Raw genomic sequence first — 10,407 nt, 5'->3', positions numbered from 1 at the left:
GCCTGGTAGGCTACGGTCCATGGGGTCAGAAAAGGTCGGACACCACTAAAGCTCAGAACGCACCATTTAGAATTCAGCAGGCAGGGGCCTTTGCTTTGGGAACCGCCGGACAGAGGGGCGTATCTCCGCCTGAGCCCGCCCTCCGGTCACGCCCACCCTCCAGCCAATGAGAGGACGCGCAGCCGGGAGCGGGGCGTCGCCGCACGGTGGGATGGCGTGGCTGGTTGGTGCTGGGCTCCGCCGCTAGGCGGTTGGCGGGGCGGGTTCTTGGTTGTGCTGCCGCCGGAGGAACCCAGGTCCCCGGCCGAGCCCGCCCCGGGAGCGCTTTCAGTCGGCACAAACATGGCTGCGGCCCTGCGATCTGCGGGCGTCCTGCTCCGCGATCGGCGTAAGTGGGGCCGTGGCAGCCGCCGCCGCCGCCGAGGCGGGGACAGCGGGCAGCGGACGCCGAGGCCCCGGAGCCTGGGGAACGTCCTGGACCGGCGGCGGGGGGCGCAGAGGGGTGGAGAAGGGATTCGGAAAGGGGGCCTCCCCTGGGAGGAGCGAGAGGGGGGCTAACGTGGGTCACCCGGGGATCCTGAGCGGTCGCGGGGAGGGGTTCCGGAGCCCCGTGGGTCAGGTGGGTGGCCGTGAGCAGGAGCTGAAATTTCTCAGCCTTGGATCTCATCTGTAAAATACGACTAATGAGAGCCGCAGGATGGTTGTGATCACGGGAGGCAGAGTGCGTTAAGGGCCCGCCGCAGAGACAGTAACGTTGGCATCGTTGTCAGGAGCATCAGCAGAGGTCTCCTCCCTGGGCTTCCCTCCCTGGTGGCGGAGATTACACTTTGCCCACTGCTGCCCTGCCCTGGCCGCTGGCAGCACCCCGGTGCTCACTCGTCCTTAGCAGCAGGACCCACTCCAGGGCTAGAAAATACTAGCCCAGAATTAGATATTTGGAGAATAGTTTTCTAGCCCAAATTAGATATTTGGAGAATAAATAATCCAGGGCAGCCTGGGCTAGTATTTCCTAGAGATATTTGGAAAATAAATAAGACCCACTGAGAACACCACAGGTTTCTGATACAGAGGTGAACGTAGGATGAGTCCAAAAGATGAGCGGATTGGACCCTGGTTCAGACACACCTAGGTGGGACACTAGCGAGCTCTGCAGCGTCCCTGCGATTTCTACCTACCCCCGCACCCCACCTCCCGCCTTCCCCCTTCCTCCATTCCGGAGTGAGGCATTCACCCCCGCGTGAAATTTGCCAGACACAGAGAAGGTAATACCTCATTGGCGTGCCATGAAGATTAGCTGGTTACAGGTAAAGGCTGTAGCCCAGGGCCTGGCACACAGTAGATACATAGATACCCTCAAAATGTTACTGTTACATAAAAGGCTGCCGCCTGCTAAGATGCTTGATTAGTGCATTTGAATGGTGATTGGACCCAGACCTGATTTATTAATTTTTTTTTAAAAGAAGTTCCCTAATTTGTCAATCTGGCACCTACTGAGAAGGAGTGGAGAGAGTCCATTCTGACCTCCAAATGTTATTACAGGTGCCTTTGTTAGGACCCAGTGTCCAATGCCAGTCAGGTCAGTAAGGGCAGTGGGAGATGAAAGACATTATCTTTTAAGAAAAGGGAGCCCAGTGCCAGTAACAGGGCTGAAAGAAGTGTCAAATTAGTCTTTTCTTTAATTGACCTTTTCCAGTGGCAAAGAAAGTCTGACAGGCTCTAGAGTTGAGGTCATAGAACAATTTGAGGATCTTTAAATGCTTTGCTGTCCAGGTGATAAGTAACTAACTGGAAGGATTCAGAAGCCACAGCAGAAATAGATTTGAAGTTCAGTTGAATTACAGACTGATTTTCCCTGGTGGCTCAGATGGTAAGGAATCTGCTGCGATACAGGATACCTGGGTTCAATCCCTAGGTCGGGAAGATGCCCTGGAGAAGGGAATGCCAACCCACTCCAGTATTCTTGCCTGGAGAGTCCCATGGACAGAGGAGCCTGGTGGGCTGTATAGTCCATGGGGTCTCAAAAGAGTCTACTGAGTAACATTTTCACTTTCACTTTCATACTACTGTATCTTGTTTTATATGAAAGGATTAACATATGGGATAGGAAAAATTGAATAGTATTTCTCAAAATGAATTCTCAAAGTAGCAAAGCAAAATGTTATATTCTGTTTTTAGCATATTACAGAATTAATTAGAAGCTCCCTGGTATATATGTATACTTTAGAAAGTTGATAGAATAATTATTGTTTCTCTGTGCCTTTTCCTTTCCAGATTTTCTGTGTTAGGCATATATGTCTTTTGTAATTAGAAAAAAAAACAAATCTAAATAATAAAAAAATATATACATATCAATGTTTAAATTAATACATTAGAACATTTTGGCTCCATATCAGATAGATAACAATTCTTTTCTTAAAGCCTCCTCTCCCCAAGTGCTTATTAATAGTTATAGCATAGAACCTTATTTCTGTTAATTTTTAAAATGGTACACATATTTATAAGGACCTTTTAAAATAATCCTCATCTCCTCTGTGGTAGAAAAGAGCAGTGTTAGGTCCTTGTGTAGCTTGCTTTCTGCTCTCCTGTATACCAGCCCCAGGCAGCCAAAATATTAAATAATTTGGTTTGGGGGGACCAGTTAATACTCATGAACATCTTAAGTCACAGGTATACTTTTGAACGATTCATGTATTTGGTGTGTCCAGGAATTGATGAAGTTTTGTTTTCTTACACCATCTTCTCTTCTGTGTGTCCCTTGGTTTTATAGCTTTTATTGTCTGTAGGCCTTCCAAAGGTAGACCAGTTGTCCATGCCAAGAGTGGGGTTAGACTTGCCTGGTCTTAGTCTATGGGTGGGCCAATCTTTACTATTGACTGTTCTTTCTTGCTTAATTACCAGCATTGTGCCAGGCACTGATCTTGGGGCTGGATATAGATTTCTAAAAGCTTTCCTAATCGTTACAAGCGTGCTGAAAGTCTGGCCTCATCACTGTTTTAGAGATGAGGAAAAGTGAGGCTTGGAGTAGCTCAGCGAGTTGCCCAAGTACTGCCACATAACTTCGTTTGATCCTGTCTGGAATTTTCAGTTGGATCTCTCTAGCTCAGAACACTACAGCGGTCGATGCTGCCTGTGCCTCTGAGTTTCTCTCAAGCAGTTAGCTGAGTATTTTCAGAAGTCCCATCGTGTTCTTTGAATAATTAGACTCCTTTAGATGGATTAATACTTATCATTAGGCAGGAGACACACTTGGAGAAGGCGATGGCACCCCACTCCAGTACTCTTGCCTGGAAAGTCCCAGGGACGGTGGAGCCTGGTGGGCTGCCGTCTATGGGGTCGCACAGAGTCGGACACGACTGAAGCAACCTAGCAGCAGCAGCAGCAGCAGGAGACCCACCGCTTCTCTAGAGTCTTCAGATCACTGGGGAGAGGAGTGTTGTATTTATTTGTTTTTAAATTATTGATGGTTGATACTTGGCTCTGCTGTATGCTCACTGCTGTGTGTAGGCTTTCTCTAGTTGTGAGTGGGGGCTACTCTCTAGCCGTGGTGCACAGGCTTAGTTGCCCCGAGGCGTGTGGGATCTTCCGGAACCAGGGATGGAACCTGTGTCCCCTGGGTTGCCAGGGGAATTCTTTACCACTGGACCACTAGGAAGGAGTGTTTTAGAGAAGTCCTTGAGAAGTGGGTGTGTGTTAACCCTATATCCTGAGCAGAAAGGATCCGGTTTTTTTTTTTTTTTTTTTTTTTTTTTTAGCAGCATCACCCTTCTTTGAGAATGTGTTTCACCTCAGAGAAGAGAATTTTGTAAGTTAAGGGCATGGCAATAGGGTAGCAGCTCAAAAAGCTCCCAGCTCCCTAATTGTTCTAAGAAATACTAATGTACTGGTTGGAGACTCTCATCCCTTTTTGCCCACCCCTACCCCATCCCCTTTTAAAGTTTGCAGGAGGAAATCTTATTATAGTACCAAAAGTTAAATTGTGTAATGCCAAATTTCCACTCTGATACCCCATAGAATCTGATATAACCCCATTCAAATAAGGAACTGGGGACATGGTGGCTTGATTGAGAGCCTGCTTAGGTTTCATCATGCAGATCAGAATTGGGCTTGTCTAAAACAAGGAGATGGAAGTTGGTTTGAGACTTCATTTGAGTGGGGTTGCACTTCTGCATTTCTGTCTTTGCATTTCTGCTTTGAGTTAAGGATTGTTTGGCTCAAGCTCATGTTATTAGCTCTGCTGAGCGTGTGCACAATCTGGATAGCTGGAAATCTAACTGGCCGGGAAATACCATTCTCCTATGTTTTATAGACATGGCAGGTGATTAAAACTGAAAAAAAAAAGAGGAGCAGGTGTAGCCCCGATGCTCTAGACACAAAAGAAAATGATACGGGCATATGTATGTATGCATGCTCAGTCGTGTCTGACTCTTTTGACCCCCTGGACTGTAGCCAACTAGGCTCCTCTGCCCGTGGGGTTTTTCAGGCAAGAATCCTAGAGTGGGGTGACATTCCCTTCTCCCGGGGATCTTCCCAACCCAGGGATCGAACCCAGGTGTCTTTGAGGCTCCTGCATTGGCAGGCAGATTCTTTGCCGCTAGCGCCACCTGCAGGCGTTGTGCAAAATACTCCACTGGTCTTACCTGCTGTAATGTTTACCAGGAGGCTTTGGATAGCAGGGTGTCATCATTTTTCGGTGGGAAAGTTAGGGTCAGAAAGGTTACAAACCAGTCCCAGTTCTGTTACTAGTCAGTGGCAGAACTGTCGAGAGTTCCACCTGGTGGTCCACAGCCCGAGTCCCTCACCAGAACGCCTTTGACTCGTAAGTGGAAGGAGGGTAGAAGATTGCTCTCACGTTGGTTTGAGACCTGCTGGTTTGAGAACGGGGTGGGGAAGTCATGCGTATGCTGTGGGGCACAGTAGTAACCACTGTCCCGCACTGCCAGCGTCAGTACCTACTGTGTGGCTTCCGTTTCACTTCACTCCGTGTTGTAAAGGATGAATGCTCTCCAGGCTGTAATGGGGTACGGCCCGTGCCCTCCTCCACTCCTCCACTCTCCAGGCCCATGACTAAGTCTTAAGGTGCCTGGGACAAGACCCGTCTATAGCCAGCTAGCAGACTATTTTATGTTCTGTTCTGCTATGCTGACAATAGACCTTGCTAATGGCTGGAAGGGTGAACTCTTGAACTCTTCACAGTTGCCGTGTAAATGCTAGGGCCTTGAGCAAGTTGCCTCTGGTGGGCAGACCTGCCTGCTTCTCTCTTCATGCCCGGCCTGCCGGCGTGATGAAGAGTCTTGTGCCTACTCCAGTGTTCAAGTTCCACTCTTGACCCCATGAGCAGCCACCCACTGGCCACCCTTCAGGTCAAGAATGACTAACACTGATGGTACAGCCCACCCTCAGGAGGATGGATGCCGCAAAGAGGCCCGCAGACCCTGGAAGTGAGGCTTTGGAGTCAGGGAATTTGGGGTCCTGGGCACTGGGAGCCTGGTCAGAAATGGTGGGGGGGCTCTGGAAGTCCACGAGTCCTTGGCGGTACAGATGGCATACCCCGTGGAGTGGAGTGGAGAAGGAGGAGGGCCAGCACTGGCCCATGGAAACAGGGATTCTCCCAGCTTGTCAGAGTCCAGGCTCGATCCTGGGGTTCTCAGGTCCAGTGTTGTAGTGGAGAAGGCTCGTGGGTAGATATGAGATCTATGCCAGTGCGGAAAACTGGCCCAGCTTCCCAGGTGGTGCTAATTGCAAAGAACCCACCTGCTAGTGCAGGAGACATAAGAGACACGAGTTCGACCCCTGGGTTGGGAAGATCCCCCAGAGGAGGGCACAGCAACCCACTCTGGTGTTCTTGCCTGGAGATTCCCATGGGCAGAGGAGCCTGGCAGGCTACAGTCCATGGGGTCGCAAAGAACTGGACGTGACTGAAGCGACTTAGCACGCATGCACGCCACTCCTTTAATCAGTGGTCTGAACCTTTTCCACCGGCTCCTCACCTTCATGAGTAGCATGCTACCATCATAACCTGCAGTGATTCTCTTGAAGGGTCATATGAAAACTGGCAGCCAAAGCAGGGAGAGGAGTCTTCCAAGAAGGTTCCGTGCAGGCGGCTGCAAGACGCCATCCCAGGGGACACCACTCCATCCCCTCAGACGAGGCTTGAGGGCCTGCACCCACCTGCAGAGAAACACTGGGGAAATCGCCTCTGCTGTAGCATCCCTTTAAATTTTAAATCCAGGAATTATGCTCTGAGGGCCTCTTCAAAAGAGATTACTTTCCAGCTAGATTTCATGCTGCCCCTTTAATTTTGTCACAGTGCTGTGTGGCGGCTCAAGGGCCTGTCAGCCGTGGAGGTGCCAGTCGGGTGCGGCCACAGCGGCAGCGGTCACGGAAACCGCCCAGCGCGCCAGAAGCCCCAAGCCTCAGGCTCAGCCGGGGAACAGGTATGAGTCCGACTTTACATACTAATAAGGATTTCCTTTTTTTCTGACGTAAACACCAGTGGATACCAGCTACCTAGGAGGAGAGGTGTTGGGAAAACCCAGTATGTAAGAAGCAGTATGTTATTTTCTTGGCCTCCTTTCAAAAGCTGTTAAACTGTAGATTTCACCTCCAATTAAGGCTTTACACGTTGTTTTGAATTTTGGTAGATTTTTCCTTTTTTTTTAATTAAAATTTTTTTGCCCAGCTTCATTGAGATCTGCTTGACAAATAAAAATCCCACAGGGCTTTTGTTAAATAACACAGAGTTGTGTGCAGTCGGCAAATCAGGTGGGAACTTAGTTCTGGAACATGTCATGTAACAGAAATTATGTATATACTGGAAATGTGTTTATGAACCTAACATAATTATACTTATGAAATACATGTCCTGTGCAGGAAAAAGAATAATCTACCATGAATTTCTGCAGTAAACTGTTAAACCCATTGAACAAAATTATAAACAACATAATAGGATTTACCGTTTATCAAAGAACAAAGCACGTCCCTCCCTCACCTCTGCTGTCTGCAGGTTGGACGTCAGCAGGCCTGGCGTTGCTGCCGAGTGTCCTTTTCAATATCCGAAGCCTCAGCTGTTTTCAAGTCTCCCTCCGGTACAGACGCATTAGAAGACTGTGACGGGCACTTTTAGACGAGTACAGAGATGGGAGGGGCGCACTTGAACACTGGGCAAGAGAGAGAGAAAGTAGCTGTGAGCCATTAACTCCCTGACCTTTCTGCTAGACCAGTTGTCCTGCCAGAGGTCTACAGCTTTGAAAATAAAATGGCCTTATTTTGTGTTTGTTACTTTTTGTCACGTGTGACCCTGGGCGTGATGATTGAGCATCTGAAGGGAACTGAGGTTTGTTGGGGATTGGGCACCAGGGTGGGGCCCCAAGTTAACTCTTTTTGACTCTTGGGCTCCTAAAAGAGCACTCGCGGGGAGGAAGACCGGAAGCACAAATGCTGTCTGTGTCCTGGGGGCGGGCCCAGCAGGAAGCCATTCCTCTGCCCGCCCTGCCCCTCTCTGCTCACCCCAGCCATAGTACAGAGTGCTTTAAATATTTAGGGTTTGGTGTAACCTGAAGAACTGATTGGATGTGGAACCCTGGAGAAAAATTATTTTTTTACTATGTTATCCTAGTGGCCAAAGTCAACAACATAAATAGCCTTAAGATTAAATGATTAAAATTGAATTTAAAAAATCTAAAAAAACTCCCAACTCTAGTAACTTTATATCATATTTATAGAAAAGAAATCAGTTCATTTTAGAAAGTACAGACAAGAGAAAAAAAAATCTGATAATCTCACCACCCAATATTTTGTCTCTATACTTGTATCTATTAATAGTTACTCATATACCTATTAATATTTACTCAGTATATATTTATCAAAATGTGATAATGCTGCATAAATTATTTTTATAGCTTCCTGTTTTTGTTTAGTAATATGACTGTCACGTAACTATAAAAAGTTTACGTTATTTTAATAGCCTAAGAGTATTTCCTGGTGGCTCCGCTGGTAAAGAAACTGCCTGCAATGCAGGACACCTTGGTTTGATTCGTGGGTTGGGACAATCCTCTGGAGAAGGGAACGGCTACCCACTCCAGCATTCTTGGGCTTCCCTGGTGGCTCAGCTGGTAAAGAATCCGCCTGCAATGTGGGAGACCTGGGTTCAATCCCTGGGTCGGGAAGATCCCCTGGAAAAGGGAATGGCTACCCACTCCAGTATTCTGGCCTGGAGAATTCCATGGACAGTGGAGCCTGGCAGGCTACAATCCATGAGGTTGCCAAGAGTCGGACATGACTGAGTGACTTTCACTCACTCAATAGTATTCTCTTAAATCATGATTTGTTTATCCATGTTATAGAGCACAGTGGTTTTCTCTGGCATTTGAATACAGGAGATGATGGAACTCCCCTGGTGCTCCAGTAGTTAAGAATCCACCCGATAACGCAGGGGACACGGGTTCAGTCCCTGGTCTGGGAAGATTTCACATGCTGAGGAGCAACTAAGCCCATGTGCCACAGCCGCGGAGCCCGTGCACAGCAGCTAATGAGGCCCGTGCGCTTTGAGCCTGTCCTCTGCAACAAGAGAGGTCACCACAGTGAGAAACCTGTGCAGCCCAACTGGAGAGCAGCCGCCACCCTCAGCAACTAGAGAAAGACTGTGCTCAGTAACAAAGACCTAGTACAGCCAAAAATAAATTAATTTTTTAAAGTCACCGTTTAAAAAAAGAGAAATAATGAAGTGAGTGCTGCCATGAAATTAAGAGACACTTGCTCCTTAGAAGGAAAACTGTGACCAACCTAGATGGCATATTAAGAAGCAGAGACATCACTTTGCTGACAAAGGTCCATATAGTCAAAGCTATGGGTTTTCAAGTAGTCCTGTACGGATATGAGAGTTGGACCATAAAGAAGGCTGAGTACTGAAGAATTGATGCTTTCTAATTGTGTTGGAGAAGACTCTTGAGAGTCCCTTGGACTTCAAGGAGATCAAACCAGTCAATCCTAAAGGAAATCAACCCTGAATATTCATTGGAAGAATTGATGCTGAAGCTGAAGCTCCAATACTTTGGCCACTTGATGTAAACAGACGACTCACTGGAAAAGACCCTGATGCTGGGAAAGATTGAAAGCAGGAGGAAGGGGTAGCAAAGGATGAGATGGTTGGATGGCATCACTGATTCAATGGACATGAATTTGAGCAAACGCCAGGAGCTAGTGAAGGACAAGGAAGCCTGGAATGCTGTAGTCCATGGTGTCTCAAAGAGTCAGACATGACTTAGCAACTGAACAGCGACAATGAAGTGGTGTCTTTGTGAGTCATTCTGATGCCAGATATGATGAAGGCCTTGTGTTGCTTACTGCTCAGACTGCACTGGACGATACTACAGGACGAATTTGTCTGCAAAGCCCTGAGCGATTTTTCAGGCTTCATGGGCCACTTGGTCTTGTTTACTGCTATTCACCTTTCCTATTGCAATGCGAGAGCAGCCACTTGTGATATGTAAAGAAATGAATGGAACTCTATTCCAATAAAACTTTATTTACAAAAGCAGTCAGGGAGCATGGGGTCAAATTTGGCCGATGGACTGGAGTTTGCCAAACCCTGTTCTAGAGGCCACATAGATCCTCTGGCCAATTACATCTAGGGGATTTAATGAAGAGCTGGGATTTTTTTTTTTTTTTAAATCTTGATGCCGATTATATACAACAGAGTATAATTATTTTGTTCCTTTATTAATTGATGAGCTTCAGTTTTGGTTTTGTCCAATTAACAGTTCAAAGGAAAAACCTTCTATTTTGAGAAGTCAAGAATATAAATGGCAGAATGTAGCAAACTTTTAAAATGAGAAACTTTGCATATGTTTGCCAGGAACACTCTTCCATTCAAACAAAGGGAACTTGGCCAATCAGACCTTGGTCTCAGATGTGCTGTGTCTGGAGGGGAGAGGAGCTGTTGACCCTTGACTAAAGCTTTGCTCTTCACATTCGGGAATAAAGGGTGTCAGACTAGGGCTTCCTAATGCTCCATTCATCATGCACAGCACAGTTTTGAATTAAGTGCAAGTGTATTTAGGTATTTTCACATCGTGTGTCTCTTTCATGTATAAGATCAACATGGTTTGCAAAAACATGGGTTTGCAGGACAGAGTAACATCCCATTTAAAACCACTCTTGTTCTGAGCTCAGGTGTTATAGATGAAAAACAGTTCTAAATCCCGTTTGCACATTGATACCCTCTGTGGCTTAGGTAAGTCTCTTAACCAGTAATCTGTTAACTGGCAGCAATCCATGGAAAAATGCACTTAATTTATTGTGAGTCACAGCTTTTTGAGGGTGAAACACGGAATCCCAGGAGAACACCAGTGGCCTAAATGGAAGGATTAAGGGAATATTACAGTTTCACAATATAATGAATCTAGAATT

The 10,407-nt window shown here is 47.0% G+C and overlaps 1 protein-coding gene across 1 annotated transcript in view; it reads left to right on the top strand.

Moving 5' to 3' along the window:
- Positions 231 to 10,407, top strand: part of FECH (ferrochelatase) — a 36,251-nt gene continuing 26,074 nt past the window's right edge. The window contains exons 1-2 of the mRNA XM_018039721.1: positions 231 to 388; positions 6,308 to 6,434. Of these exons, the coding sequence (XP_017895210.1) occupies positions 343 to 388; positions 6,308 to 6,434 (173 nt within the window). The 5' untranslated portion in view covers positions 231 to 342. The remainder of the gene's footprint in view (positions 389 to 6,307; positions 6,435 to 10,407) is intronic.

Source organism: Capra hircus, chromosome 24 (genome assembly GCF_001704415.2).
Source record: "Capra hircus breed San Clemente chromosome 24, ASM170441v1, whole genome shotgun sequence".
Lineage (NCBI taxonomy): Eukaryota > Metazoa > Chordata > Mammalia > Artiodactyla > Bovidae > Capra > Capra hircus.
The sequence above is the reverse complement of the archived record's forward strand: the minus strand, read 5'-3'. Positions and strand labels throughout refer to the sequence as shown.